This window comes from Mastacembelus armatus, chromosome 9 (genome assembly GCF_900324485.2).
Source record: "Mastacembelus armatus chromosome 9, fMasArm1.2, whole genome shotgun sequence".
NCBI classification, from domain to species: domain Eukaryota; kingdom Metazoa; phylum Chordata; class Actinopteri; order Synbranchiformes; family Mastacembelidae; genus Mastacembelus; species Mastacembelus armatus.
The window spans coordinates 22900691-22916421 of record NC_046641.1 but is presented as its reverse complement, the minus strand read 5'-3'; the positions used below and the strand labels follow the sequence as shown (position 1 = coordinate 22916421).

The 15731-nt window shown below is 42.3% G+C and overlaps 1 protein-coding gene across 6 annotated transcripts in view; it reads right to left on the bottom strand.

Annotated features, from left to right (window-relative positions):
• Window positions 1-15731, bottom strand: part of wdfy3 (WD repeat and FYVE domain containing 3) — a 77504-nt gene that overhangs the window by 32153 nt on the left and 29620 nt on the right. For all 6 annotated transcript variants that reach the window (XM_026320737.1, XM_026320736.1, XM_026320731.1 and 3 more), the window contains exons 11-18: window positions 15375-15568; window positions 12597-12868; window positions 12103-12300; window positions 8945-9134; window positions 8554-8768; window positions 7074-7186; window positions 5074-5311; window positions 1282-1382 (exon numbers count right to left, since the gene is read on the bottom strand). In XM_026320737.1, the coding sequence (XP_026176522.1) occupies window positions 1282-1382; window positions 5074-5311; window positions 7074-7186; window positions 8554-8768; window positions 8945-9134; window positions 12103-12300; window positions 12597-12868; window positions 15375-15568 (1521 nt within the window). The remainder of the gene's footprint in view (window positions 1-1281; window positions 1383-5073; window positions 5312-7073; window positions 7187-8553; window positions 8769-8944; window positions 9135-12102; window positions 12301-12596; window positions 12869-15374; window positions 15569-15731) is intronic.

The following is a 15731-nucleotide window of genomic DNA, read 5'->3' as shown; positions in this document are numbered from 1 at the left end:
AATAAAGACACCGCTTTGAAGCAATACATCTACTTCTATATCAAACAGTAAATGATTGAGACAACTGAGGTGTTACATGTTCCTGGGCAGCCTGAAGACATTTTGACGAATGAGCCTCTAGGTGATGACATTTAAGCATATGGGTCAGATAGTGAGAAAGAGACAGATTCTTTGCAAGAGAAAGAAGGAACAAGAGGAAGAAAACAAAGGAGACCGAGACATGCAAAGAAAAAGACAAAAAGAAAATGTGAGTGACAGGAAGAAATGGGGGAGAGAAAAGAGCAAGGTCTATAAATAGTGACTGGCTGGAGAAGACAAGATGAGGACAGTGCAGAGGGAGCTGGGATGAATAGGTAAACAGATTGAGGGATGATAGTAATGTATGAGCAGATGAGGAGGAGGATCGATTAATAAAGGAGAGGAGGAGAGTTGTGCTTCATAAATAGTAAATGAGGCCACAACATCATAGATTTCTTTTCATCTCTGCCTTTAGGTTTAAGAAAGCCTGGGTAAAATGATGTTTTATACGAAGCACTCTGTTAAAAAGATTTGCTTTAATTCACTTCATAAGCAACAAAGACAGCAAAGGCCCAAGGACAAGTGAAGTTTGCAACTGCAGATATGAATCAGGATAACACACAGGAATGTGAGTGAACTGGGCAAAAGATGAAAAACATATATATTTAAAATAAAATAAAAATAGTCGTTTTTTGTCTTAAGACCATAAAGGCCAGAAAACAATGATTTTTCCAACTAACAATTTGTTTGTTTGCTGCCATGATATTAAAATACTTTGCTTTGATAATGCAACGTTCCTCCTTTTGAAGAAAATTGCAAAGCCAAATGAAATGTGACAGCTGTTGTAACTTACTGACACAAGTTTTGAGACTTATAATATAAACTACCACATTTATAAGGCCCCTTGTTATGCTGGAAGTCCTCAGATGCCTGATATTGATGCACTCTGTGCGTTTACAGGCTCCTGTGGTGGAAGACATTTATGTAAAGACATTTATCTCACGACTGACCATGCAAACTGTCTCAACATGGCTGAACAAACGAGGCCTGGTCTGCTGTCAGCTGTCCCTTTAATAAATACTGTGCATCTTTTAGCCTGTTTCTGGTTAATACTAACAAACATGGCTTCATTAGTTCACCCTCTGGTTCTGAAAGTAGTAAACATGTCTCTGTATCCCAAGCTGAAATGCAGGAACTATCTTGGTGACCACTGTACATTACAGAACTGCAGCCTAACCGAGTACAATGAAAAACTGTTTTTACCTGTACCCATCCCGCTCAGCACTGCTCCATCGCTGACGCCCGAGGCGTTGGTGTTGTTGGTGGGTGCATTGTGGGGAGCCAGGCTGGGCAGAAACAGGCACCTGCACAGAACAACAGAGGAAAGATTAGTGACTGGTATCTGCAGGAACAGCTGAAATACCACTAACCTATAAGAGCAGTTTGCTAATTCAGGTGCTTTGAAACAGAGGAGCTCTGTACTATAATGTGGAAAGTGCCAAACGCTGAAGGATTAATTATGGATGAGAAGAGGGTAGAGGGGGATGGAAGCCTGGTTTTTCAAAAGGAATCTGTTTGCACTCAGCATCATCTTGACCTTTAGCTTAGGTTAGAGTTGATGCTGAAGATAAAATGATAATTACCTGCAAAAAACAGATGACAACTGCATGGAGACAGCAAACGGAGGATAGCAAAAGCTTCTTGCTTATTTTGTTTACTATTAATGTCTAATGTCTGTATCGACTCGTTTTCAAGGACACAGACTGACAGTTACTCAACATAATGAGAATTTGACTTATGAAAGCACATGAGCTGAAACTACTCAAACATAATTCTTAAATGTTCACTTTTGTTTTTTAGGAATTTCCTACAACAGACACAACAGTTTCCAGCAAAAAGTTACCCAAACTGGGGTAAATAGTACATTTGCTGGGTTTTCAACAGCAGATTAACACGTTTGTTACTCTACTGTATGTGTGACCCAAAACCTGCAGCAGTGTGTGTTCACTGAAATGAAGGAAAATGCCACCCAGGCTTAACTGAAAGGTTTTTAAAGTTATATTTTGCTGTTATTATAGAGGACAGGAAATGTGGGAGGGAACAGCAGGGGAAGACAAGCAGCACAAAGGACGCCTGGTTCATAGTCCGGCACACTAACCGCTACGCCACATGCAGCACCCTTACTGAAAGGTGTCCAATAATTTCAGGTCAACAGTGAAGCTCTACAGTACACAGGAGTAAGAAATATCAGGCTTTGTGATTTGTTGACAACAGAGTATTCTTCCAACTTCATTCTTAAAGTTATTTTTAAGAAAAATTCACTGGTTCTAGCTTCTAAAGTGTAATATTTACAGTTTTCCTTCTTCTGTATGACCTTAAATAGATTATCTTTGGGTTATCTTTATAAATGATGCATTTCTACACTGCTTGAGCCGTAAAACGACTGAATTTTTAAAGACTTTCTGTTTGTGCTTCCCACCTGGACAGAACTGTCAGAGGTCAGGGTTAGCCAAAGCTGCCAGGATTTCAGTGACTTATTCAAGGACACTTCTCAAGGGCAGACTCTCAGTCTGCCTCCTGACTAACAAGAGCACCACTCTACCTCTTCAGAATAACTATGTGCATGCTGTCTTTTCCCCCCATTAGTCATCACCATGAAAAGATTAAAAATCACTCCTGGGATTTCGCCAGCTTGTGATGCCATTTTTCTTTTCTGTCAGAATGAGATACAGGTTGTTCATTCTTCAATAAATAAAAAAATAAATGGTTCTCCTTCTCCTCCACCCCCATCCTCCCACACTGACAGGATCTTCCCAGATTGCTTGTGAGGTGGCTGGCAGGGTGAGTGCACGCTCGTGTCTGAGTGCAAGCATGTTGCGCAGTGTGTGACGGTAGAGAGTGCACATACATGTGATTCCTAATAGAAGCAGGGGCATCAATATTTCATGATGACAGATGGGAGAGAAGGGAGGGGTAGTCTCTGTGTGTGTGTGTGTGTGGCCTTCTGTTTACGCTGAACAGAAAGTGGGCCACTGCCTCACTCCTGTGTTCTGCTGCTGCTTTGCTGTGTTTTCAGGAGAAACACCATGTTCTGTTCTGCTGTGATTCTTATTAGTTCTTATGGGTAAAAGAAACAGCAAATCTAAGAAACTATGGAACAGGATGATCAGAGGGAGGGTGAGGTTTATTCTTAAAACAGGAAGACAACTGCACTTGTTTGATCCTGCAGATTTGAAGGTGCTTTGACACTCACCAAAGAGGTTTAATGAATTCTAGTAGAGCAAATTAAATCTATGGAGATTCCAGATGTAGATGTACAAATAAAAGAAGATGATTATTCATTTTTACTTGAAAACTTTCAGACCCAGGCACCAAGGTCAACAAAAAAACCAACAGGTGAGCTGTAATTAATGTTCAAAAATTGGTCAGTCAACTCTGTTGTGGATTAGGGGTGAAAGTCTATTCTTGACCTATTCATGAATTATTAGGTTGACACAGTAAGCTCAAGGTCGGCCGACTTTTATTGAAGCTTTCACCTGCCTCTCCCAGTCTGAAATGAGCAGCATAAATTCTTTCCACCGATGAAGCTGTGGGATGTGGGGTTGAAAGGTCCAGAAGAAGCTAGTAAATTGTCGAGACGAGGTGAGCTTGTTTCATCACGTGACGCACAGTGTGGAAAAAAGAGAAACCATAGAACTGTAAAGGGAACACGATAATGAAGCAGAAGCCAAAGGGATGAAGGACAAGACAAGTCAGTGGGGTAACGCATCAAAACACACATAACGATTCCTGAGTCGACTGTCAATGTGATTTGGATCTGACGACTGATGGCACCAAGATGACGCAGGTAAGTTCAGTCTGTGTTGTCAGACAAAATCATATCTTGTGTGACATATAAAGACTCTCCAGTCTTCGAGTCCTGATTCCTGCCTGTTGAAGAGTAAATGTCTGTGCAAATTGGTGAAAAGGAATCTGGTGGGTGGATGTATTAGATCCTTTGGTATCTAAAACCCCATTAAAAATATTCACAGTTCCATTTCCAATTTCCAAAAAAAGAAGCTAGTTTATCAATATTATGTGGCACATCCCAGCGAGTGTACACCAACAATATCTTCTGCCTGATAGACACATGCAATCAGTGTCAAATCATACATGTCAAATGACACTAAATATATCCAGTGCAGTGTTAACACTGAAGCACACAAATACTTGTGAAAGTATAAAAAACTAGTTGATTTTACATTTCTAACTGATCCTAATTATAAGTATAATATATTCCCATATTCCCCATCAAACTGATGCTGTGTGGTTAGTTATGCTGCTCAGGTAAATACCAAGAAATAACCTTTGGCATTTTGCCGTTAAACTGACAGAAAACATCTACAATGACCTTTGGCGAGATGCAAAAGGTTTATCTTAAACCTGTATCCTAACGTGACATGTGCACATGTGACATTAATGTGTTGATAAAGCATGTGGGCGAATTGCCAAGGTCACATCCCACACGCCAACATTCCCACTGACCCCAGGAGACGCTGTGCTGCTAACACAAAGCACAGCGAGCAGCAGACCCTGTCAGTGGCAGACCCACAAAGAAGGGCAAAGGGCGCCTGTCGTGCAGCGCAAAAGGCAGAAAATAAGCCAATTTGTATGCACAGCTCCACAACTGGAGGCAAATAACTGTCTCCTGCTGAGACAGATGCAGGTAAAAAAAATAACATGTTGCACCCTGAGGTGTGTGTCAGGAGTGAGGAAAATTGATCCATAAAGAGAATGGTTTAGAGAATATTGGGCATCATCTGTCGCTGCAAAAGCATTTCTAAAGGCATGTAATGAAAACTGGCCTATTACTAGAGCTCTGAAGGAGAAGAAGGTAAAAACCATTACAGGAAGGCCTGAGGAGCAGATTAAACTCATTGTCTACCACTATACACTATCCACCCTGCAGAGACTAAGATGGTGAGGAAACATTGAAAACCAGATATTTTTCACAGGTTTAAAAATGCAACAAACTACCAGATAAGACCAGGAAAACACTCGTTCGTGCTGACTAACCCAAAGCCCTCCAGCGAGGTGTCAAACTCCACAAATGCAGGTGTGACAGCTGATCCGTGCAGGCGGATATCGTGGGGCGTTGTCATGGACACCAGGCACTTGACGCGGGTAAGGGGTACGGTGCTGTCCTCGGCGGAGCGCACCAGACTGCGACTGATGCGGTACTGGCCGTTATCCTCTGCCGGCGTGGTGAAGACGCTGTCCGGTCCGAAGCCCTCCATGGACATGGTCATGCTGTCTGTGAATTTAGGAAGCACAGGTTAAGCTCAGCAGGAACAGCAGCACTAAAGATGGTGGCAGGAGACGTTTTAATCCAGTGTTAAGATTTTTTCACATCAAATTTACTCTGTAATTATTTTAAAAAAAGAAAAGAGACAAAAACAGATCCAGCGCCTAGAGTGGAAGTGACAACTTCTGAGCTTGTTTGTCTCACGTTATAAATAGCTGGGGTTTCTCCACCTTTTTTCTCCACTTCGTTTTTAAGCTCTTCCACTGGAAAAATACTGTGACAGTACATTTATCAGCAGAGATTCGATATAATTGCATCCACATACCCCTGACTGATGGATTAGTTTCTTTCCATTCTGTATCTGCTTTATGATGATTAGTCTCCTTGTGCTGAGAAGCTATGAACTTTGAATACTGTTTTAGATACATAAATGAATATAGAATTTTGTCATTGATCACTCACCAGATCAAACACTAGAAAATAAACTGGCTCTGAATGAAAATGTAACACACTTCTGCTGTATTACAACACTGGACTATAGGTATGAGGCCACACAGCACTGACTACAGTCAGAGCATTACATCGGGTCTGGATGTTCATTGGCCCAGAAAAAACTGAATTAGCTCCTGGTTTGAACTATAACATCTGATCTTCTGCTGAGAACACAAACTCCTGTAGTTATGAAGAGTCAGCAAATGTGACAAAGACCCACTTGATGAAAACAAGGATCATAACAGTAGCATCAATGTGAGCTAATAAACCACACTGGATTATATTTTCCCAGACTGTGTGTGTTCTACAATGGCGGCTTGTGAGGAGCAGTAATTAGTAGGGACTTAATATCCATTATCAGCTGGGAGGAGACACAATAACAATTAAGACATGCTAAGAAACCCACAAAATTACCAACATTAATGGCTGTTAACAGGAAACAAACAATTTACATTAGATTCAAGACAGGCTTTGTTTAAATAGAGAATTTACACATCGACTGGATTGTAATCAAGAAGACTACTCTGGATCTCCTACAAGCTGACAAGCTGCTGCTTTGTTTACAAATGAATGCAGTTCGACTCAAACCTAAAATGCATTCAAGGCAGAGTTTCCCACATTTAACAGAGACACATGCTGATTAGACTCCTACCAGCTCTGAACTCCGAGGAGGTGAAGAGACACACTGGCTGAAATGAAAGGGCTGCACAAACCAAACCCAGGCTGCTCTGCCGACTCTGGAATCATCTGAACCATTTTGAAAAACCTAAGTTAAATTTCCATCACTGAACTGGTGCCAGTCATTTCCACCTGAAATTAACAGGCAACGGAAAACTGATTCTCTGCAATCACAGCCTATTCACCGGACGGATCACCCCAATGAGCTCTGACAGGGTGAGATGACTGACGGCCTTTTTCGAGCTCTTAATACAGGGGGGAGCTGGGATCACTATGGCAGATGGGAATAGCTCCCAAATTATACTGTATTTTAGAACTGAACTGGAGGGCGGATGTGGCCGAAGCTCTTCAATTCTCAGCTATTAAAAAGTGATAGGTTCATAAACAGGCTGTCATTTTTGCCCAGGAATTCAAACTACATGTTATACTCTGTGGTAAATCTGTGTTTCTTTTACTAGATGCTTTCTCCCTCGTCTATACAGAATCTACACTGGGTTTTTACATTCCTTCTCAGTCAATCTGCTCTGATTAAAAATTTAAAAAAAAACACCAAGAACAAGAACATTTTCTCAAAAACTAGGATGAGTTGTCTTCGTCTTACTTCTCATCTCGGCATCGTAGCTGAGGGAGCTCGGTTTGTGGACCCGGTACTGCTTCAGCAGCTTCTTGTCCCAGGCACCACAGTTCAGAGGGTTTCCAAGACGCAAGAACTCCCTGGAGGGGAAAATGACCAAGGTGTCAAGAATGGAAACACATATATCAATCTGTCTGTCGAGTACAGGGATTTAACTACACTTGGCTACGCTCGCCATTTTAGTGTGCAGACAAACAGAAAGTACATCTACAAGTCATCTAGTCCTGAAGAAAAAGGTAAAAGCTTACATAAAGGACATACATAAATGCATCTTCTGCTAATCATATGCTCTATGTCACATTGCAGTAGATGTATTTAACAGCATGTCCTAGTGTGTTTCAAAGTCAGTGATAAAGGGCGACTGGCATGTAAGTGACTTGGATGCAAAGATTCCCAGCGATGGCGTGTGTTGTTTGAAGAAACAACAGAAAGACTCTGCATCTGCCATCTGACACCGGCACTGGAGACAAAACGGAGGGGAAACAAAAAAACACAAGAGGACAAGAAACATGAAGAGAAAGTGACAGAAGAAGACTGACAGCAAAGGAGTGAGTTAAGATGAGAGAGAAGAGACAAGAAAGGAGGATGGGAAACAGATTGACAGCTACAGATATGTTTACCTCCAGGACAATTACAAGGGGAGAGACTATCATCCAGGGAGGCAGCATTTACATATGAAGAGAACCAACCATGTAGATGTCAAATAAGCTCCCCTGTGTTCCTCAACCCCAGCCTCCCATCTCATTTAACTAGTCAAGCATGAAATGAGAATCATTCAGTTCTGTCTGGATACATAGCCCTCCTTCACACACTAAAACATGTCTAAAAAGATTCATCTTCCCATACGTCATTTTCAGTCACTGGAGGGAAAACCTCACTTATCGAAGTAGTACCACTTGGCACTATCAGGGGACCAGGTTTGATTCCACGTGTGACGAAAAAAGAAAAAAAAAAAATGCTAGAAGCAGTAAACATTTGTGCAACTGTAGGTACTTATTTTTGTTCATGTCATATCATAGAAATTGTAGTTATAAACAACTAAGTGACAAAAAGCAGACAAAAAAGAAGAATAAAACTCAGATACTTATCTAACAACTATCCTGAAATATAATAACCAGTGCATCATTTTTCGTCGACTGGGAAAACAGTTGCAGTATATTTTAAGAATTAAGCAAATCTGATCTCCAAACCTCTACTGTAATCACAGGAGACGTTAATTACTTGTATGAATGTATAAATATTTGCATCCTGAACATGCCGTTGAAGCTCTTCGGATGTTTCTCCTTCAGTGTCAGGAGAAAGAAAAGACTCGCAGACAAGTGCAAGTAAAGGGACAAACTGGATGGATGTTTAGGTTTGACTCTGGGATCATTAAGACAGACTGCTTAAGGATAAAGTTACAGGTTATAGTAGCCAACCTAAGAATATCATTAGACAAGGGCAGTACCTGAGTGCCATTGGCTGCAGGGCCTGCGAGGCCAGCCTCTCAAACATCCTCTGCAGCGGCGGGTGCAGAGGGTGGTCTTCATCACCCAGAGCCTGACTGCAGCGCTGCAACAGCCGCTGGTGGAGGCAGGCCTCACACAAGACTTGCTGGTTTCTCTCACTGTTCACCAGGAGCTGCAGGATGTTGGCCACCGCCAGCTGCAGGTCGAGGGCATGCTGGACGTAGACAGGAGGAGGAGAAAGGAATTAAGGTTGGGTGAGGTTTCTACCATGTGAAGACAGAAATTTATCCACTGACCAAAACACAGAAAGTACTGCCCTGCACTACTTCCTGCCCTACATATAAACCCATCCACTCTGACCGGAAAGATTTCCGTGTGATGTTTCCTCACCTCTGGTTGGCTGTCGGAGGCGACAGAGGGCAGCAGGTCCAGCATGGCAAGGACGGCGCCTGGGTGGATGACCACCATGTCAGAAGAAGACAAGGAGGAAGCAGGGTGGGAAACGGTGGCCAGGTGGAGCTTCAGATCTGTAAGGACTCTGACTGGGGCAGGGGGCCCTGATGTACCATAGTAGCCATGTCTGGGCGCACAAGGAGACAGACACATGTTTAGTTTAGTTTAGTCAAAATGTGTTTAGCACAAATATTAATATTTATCACCTTTCATAGGAAAGTGTTTCATAATTTAGTGAAAATTTGTGTATAATGAAGATGGACATAATTATATTACTGTATCAATATAAATATTAGTCAGTCACACATCAGAGATCACCTAAGAGTCAGTCAGGTACTGTTTCACCCTAAACCCTGAGCCTCCACATGTGTGAACAGCAGATAGCTCTGCTGTCATGTTTATAGTGGTTGCTGACGCCTCACATTGTTTTATTTTAGCTTATAAATGATTATCTGCTGCCTGAGAGGACACAGAGTCTGTGTCTAATGTTTGTGTGGTGGTATTTCCTGCCCTGCCTATATGAGCAGCATAATGTAGGCCACATCAGAAGCTCCAGCAGTAATTCAACATGGTGGTTACAGCTTGCACAAGCTAATGAGGAGAAAATCAAGTCCAACCCCTGCCCCCCTCCCCCACAGGCCTGATTTGGGGCTTTGAACCAGTGAAGTGAGCACCAGCTCAGTGTGGACATAGTGTAAGAGGCTGGCTCAGGAAACGTCCTATCACGACACAGTGACAGAGCGGGGGGTTGTTTTCAGACAAAAAAACAACATAAAATCTAAAGTGCCTGTTGTGTCACAGATGTAATAATCACAGCACTGACTCTGACTCCGATTTACATGCAGCAAACTGCTGTTATTTTACTTCAAGGCAACGTTTATTAGGGGCTGCTGAGTTCATTTGGATAGAGATTTAGTCATAGGTCAAGTTTATTTAAACCAAACTGAGCATATCCTAAGCAGTTTGCATCTCCTTACATTTAATACAGAAAACTGTGTAAAAAACAATTTCAAATTACATCGCACTCCTCAAACCTTTTGGGTAGTTAAAAATTTATGATTTTCAACCATCAACACAGATAGGATTATAGCGAAGTACACACAATAAACAAGGACAAGGGCCTGATCATCTTTAAACTGCAGCTCATGAATATGCAGCCATGGAGCTGATCCAGACAGACAGAAGGGGAGACCACCGAGAGGAGACCCCCCAGCTTCACCTTGAAGGCTCTTACAGCTCACTGAGGCAGAGTGCATTTAAAACGTGCCAACTGTGTTTCTGCTTGCAAATGAAATTCAAAGTGTAACAGAGTTGGCGGTTAGGTGGGGGGTGGATGGCAGCTTCAGCTGAGAGACAAGAGAAGAAAGAGGAAAAAGGAGGAGGCGCAGGAGCGAGAGAAGGAATGTCATGAGAAAAACAAAGCTGCTCTATAGTCAGAGAAATTTCACTGATTCTCTCTCTTTAGGTCTGAGTGTAGCTGTGGAAATGTGTTTTAAAACAAGTAGTGAGACATGCATTTTGGGACTGCAGATGTTGTGGAACATCTGTAACATCTACTTCTATGTCACCTCCATGTTTAAATTGGTTAGATGGACGTTTGAACCTTAAAGTTCTTCATTTGTTCCTGTTTCAGTTTGTCAATAAGAGCCTGTTTCATCTCTGTAACTCTAACAGCAACTGCACCGTTCCTCATTTTCAAGATCTGCTAAAAGATTCAGGTGACCGTTGGGTGGGCTCATGATCATTATGCTACGAATGGGTGCTCCTGGTAGCGACTCGAGGAGGAGGAGGAGGAGGATGGAGAGAAAAGGGTGAAGGTGAGAAAAATGACAGCGCTGTAGCTACCTCTTCCTGGCGAGTGCTGGTGTGCCCCACGGCGAGGGCAACGAGGTCTCATGAGTCAGGCAGGGTGGCACCTGCTCCGCACGACTGCATGGCAGCACACGCGCGCACACACACACACACACACACACACACACACACACACACACACACACACACACACACACACACACACACACACACACACACACACACACACACACACATATACACACATACCAAAAAAAACAAAAAACAAGGAAACATATGCATGTGGACATACGAATAAACACACACACAAAAGCAAACACACCCACACACGGCGCCGTGCAGATGGACCAGATCGAGGATGAACAGCCAGACAGCGGCAGAGGTTAGAGGAAGAAAAGGAAAAAGAGAAGAAGGGAAGAAGCTGTTAGTGGACAGCCGACAGAGAAAACAGCTGGAGCACATGCACAACACCTGAACTGCACATGGGCTGAGCGTGCACGTGCTGTCATAATGACTTCACTGTCGAGGACTTCAACTTTAACACAGTTGGCATTAAAATCCCTCATTGACACCTCCAGTAAATCTGTGCGTCCAGGTGGTGCAAACGTGCACAGAAGGAGAAACAGGCAAAGTGTAAATGATTATACCACAGGTCCAATCACTGAAAACAGCAGATAAGATACATCTTTAACTACATCCCACTCCAGGTTTCTCATATGTATGTACTGAAGCAATCCTAAATACATGCACCATTTCTACTCTGCTTCAGTTTTGTTACACATCAGTGATGTTTGTTAAACTATCGTTATTCTCTCAGGCTCAGGATCCTGAATCTTATTAAAAACATCTTGGCAGAGGGGCTCTCTCGATGTTCAAAGGAGAATATGAGAGTCCCCACCAAGAAAAAAAAAAAAAAGAAAACATCAAGGACCAAATAACAAAAAAAATGTGAGGTTCTTGATCTATCACAGAAACGTTCTCAAGGAACATGTGGCTACAACCTGCTGATCTCAGACTAGAGGCTCCTCAAACTCACAGAGCCACAGTCGAACAGTAACATCAAGAGATGACAAGCTCTCCCTTAACAGATGTACTTAACCACTAACAGTAAAGATATAACTTGTTGACAGTACAATGACAACCATCCTATTCCGTTATTAGCACATACTTGATTCTTCAGCCAGATATGGACCTGCTGGCTGAACAGAAGACATCATAGACATATCCGATTTCTTTCTTTACAAAAAACATAATCTCTCACGTTTAAAATGTAACCTGCTGACCTGTCAAAAGAGTCGGTGGCCATCTTGTACAGGTAAATGAAGAGCTTGCTGCAGTGTTTGAGTGTGGGGCATACACTGTCTCCTGTGCAGCCTCCAGAGGCCGCTTCATCCTCCAGCAGCCTCTGGAAAGGCTGAGCGTTGGAGGGGAACACGGCTGTGGGACCCAGCTTCTTGGTGTCTGAGAAACAGCCCAGCAGCCTGGTGGGAAGTAGACAAAGTGATGAACATCAGGAAAATAAGGTTTAATGAAACCGCTATCAAGGAAAAGCTAGGATCGACAAAGCCTAATGTGGTGGTGGTTTCCTGAAAGCAATGAAATACCTGAGCAAACTAAGGAGGAGGGTCACAACATGGGCCAGAGAGCAATGGGAGAAACTAGTTAAGGCGTTTATGTCAAACTAGTTCAGTATTTCCAGGGTGTAGACTGAAAAGTCAACCTGAAGTTCAACCTAAAACCCTGTCAAAGCTCCCGACCATGTTTGAGTAAACCTCACCTCACGGCATCGGCCAGCTTCTCGTACTGGATCTCTGTGCGGAAGAAGTGCGAGTTGGCTGGCTCGTAGCGCATGGCGGCGGTGAGTGTGCAGAAGACGGTGTGCAGAAGCTCGAACACTTGGTTCTGGTTGATGCGCTCCCAGCCGTGTCGCGGCGGCTGGCACAGGGAGCGCTCCATGGCAACCAGCAGGGATGTGACATAGACGAAGCCGCCCACCTTACGGAACACGGTCCGTGTGCGGTGACTCTCCCGCAACACAGCTAACAAAGCCTTAAGAAAAAAAGAAGACAAAGTTTTGAAACTAAACATTCTTTATTTCACAAAATAATGAACTCTTTACAAAGAAATAAAACACATTGAATGAATTGTGTTTACTCCCCCCCCCCCCAAGGTAAATAAGCTGCTCATAATTTATTCGGAAGCTGTCACTTCCTCTGCATGATTTTGACTCACTTTATTTAATTTACTTGTTTTATATCTTGTTACTCAAACCTCAATTCTCTCTCGGTTTTGATGTCAGTGGTTTTTTGACACCTCATTCTGTCATGTTGCTATTCATCAACTTGTTTTTCTTTTGTGGTGAGGCACATTTATGAACCCCTCCGGGTTTCTCCGCATCACTGCGCCGACTGGATTTTCCACACTTCTCCACACTTTATGATTCACATTTGCAAGTCACCTAAACATCAAACCCTAACCTAGATAAGAGTTAAAAACAGCCTGAGAAAACAGAATGACAGTGACATGCAAAAGGTTTTAATTATAACTAACAGATGGAGAAAATGTCGGGATCGTACAGAGAAAGGATATGCCAGGGAAAACAGGACTTTTTTTAAGGTTTTAAATTTTATTTCCTTCTGAATGAACATTTTTAAAAATTTTTTTTTTTTCCATGCAAAAAATGTTGGGATGAGAAGACAAAAACATCTACCGCATGTAGGTTGTATTGTCGGTTATTCTTTCTGAACACGCAAATATTACAGCACACACTGGTGTACGCAGTCTACCACACAGCTGTAGAACAGCTCTCCTTTGGCCTGCAAATATAAAATCTATTGACATGTTTACTGTGACAGCTCTTATGGAAAAACCATGTTAGATTTGAGTAGAGAAACAAATTCAGTGTTTTGAGCCTGTAATGAAATGCCCCTGACCTCACCCTAATGGCTAAAAGCAAATATAAAAACAAAACAAACCCAATGTAAGGCACCACTGGGTGCAACTGAGAAAACAAATGTAATTTGGTGAAATTATCCATTAAAATGTCAGTTTAAACTTGATAATATAAACTGTAACACAATACACACTTGTAAGCGACTTTGCCATTTCATTTATGCTGGTGCTGGTGATCCCGTTTGTATCTCTGTGGCAAGAGTTTTGCAGAAATGTGATTATTTTTCACACATTTGAAACATTGTAAGTTTCTAGACAGTAAGACAATAAGATAAAAACTATTTTAGCTCGACCTAACAGCTTAAACTCAGGTCAGTAATGAATTTCAAAGCTTAAACTGCTTAACTGTGAAATTGACAATATCATAATAACACCGGCAGCTCCATAGAAACGTATTCACACATACTCTGACGTAGGATTTGGTCTACATCGCTCATTTCTACAGTCGTGAACTCGGGGGTCATTACATGTGTGCTCACACCACTTGAGTACACTTTGGTGAAGTAATTGGGTTTGTTTCCACTATAATACTGTCTCTCACTTGAGAGGGAGGGAATAAAAGAGAAGTAAAAACAGCAATACGTAGCACCGCTGACTCAGCCGTTTGCTGCTGCATTAAAATAGTGCAGCACTCAGCAGCACTATTAAGCCAGTCACAGGATGCTGAAGACATCCTCTTCCTGTTCTCCAAGCTGGGAAATTACCACCAGGCTGGGACTATGTGCTAATTCGGGGTGTTAACTTTACCACCTATGCGTTAGACTGGCCCCTGCTGAGAGATTACTGACTTAACTGAACACTTTCACAAGGCGAATCATCTTAAATTTCAATCTGCTTGTGTCTTCAGCGCGTTACTGTCAACGGTACACGAACCGTGTCGAGGAAAAAAAGATTTTACTCAAACTAGATTTGGTTAAAAATCTAAAAAAGTTCGTTGCAGTCTGTAGGTTTTGTACAGCTGATAATTAAAATCCCTGATTAGCGGAATAAGAGCAAAACGCTGACAGCTTAATCCGCCCAAAGCCTTAAGAAGCTGTGAGGTTTACATCGTCTGAAGGAGTGAAATTTGAAAATGCAATTACGCTTCAGAAAATGAGCTGCCTTCTCTCCTCCCGTGTGTGTAAATGCCTTTATGTGCACCTAAGACCCAGACCTGCTGCTTTGAAGCAATTACTGTATGCAGGGCTTGAAATGTGATGTCTATTGATTTTTAAATTACAGACTTTCCTTTCTCGTGTTCTCACTGAAACTGAAGGTTTTGTTGGTGCTAACACTCTTTTGATAAGTTCTTTCCCACACATACTCAAGGTTATTTTTTAGGAGAACAAAGAGCATTAGATTTATGATGAGAATGACTCTAAAATCATAGAAATTGTCCAGTTGTATTTTCAGAGCAGACAGTCACTGTCAAACATGCAGCTACCAAAAATCCCAACATTAAAAAAAGATTCATTGTGAAATACATGAAAGTACAAAGGGGAAATTTAACAGGAAATACCAATCCAAAGTAAATGACCTAAAGCCTTAAAATAACCGACTGTAAGGGACAGTTTCTGGGTGTGTGTGTGTGTGTGTGTGTGTGTGTGTGTGTGTGTGTTGTTACCCTTAATATATCTGTCTTCAGCTGCAGTTCACTGGACGGTGCTGAGTGCATCAGCCCCAGCAGTGTTCCCATGTCGTCATCTCCGCTGGGCGACAGGACGAGCTGCTGAATGATGAGCAGGGCGTGTTCCCGACACTGACGGTACTTCACGATGTTGTGAACACAACGAGCACCACCGAACTCCCTGAACAGAGCTGGAATCCGAAAGAAAGTAGACAAAAACGGTCTTTGCTCATTTGAATGTTTCTGATTCCTTATGTTTTTGGATGTTATAAAGCCCTTATCAATCTAATTGCTATTGGTATTGGAAGCTATTCCAAAAAATAGGAGTTTTTTTAAGTGGCTGCTTGTAATGTT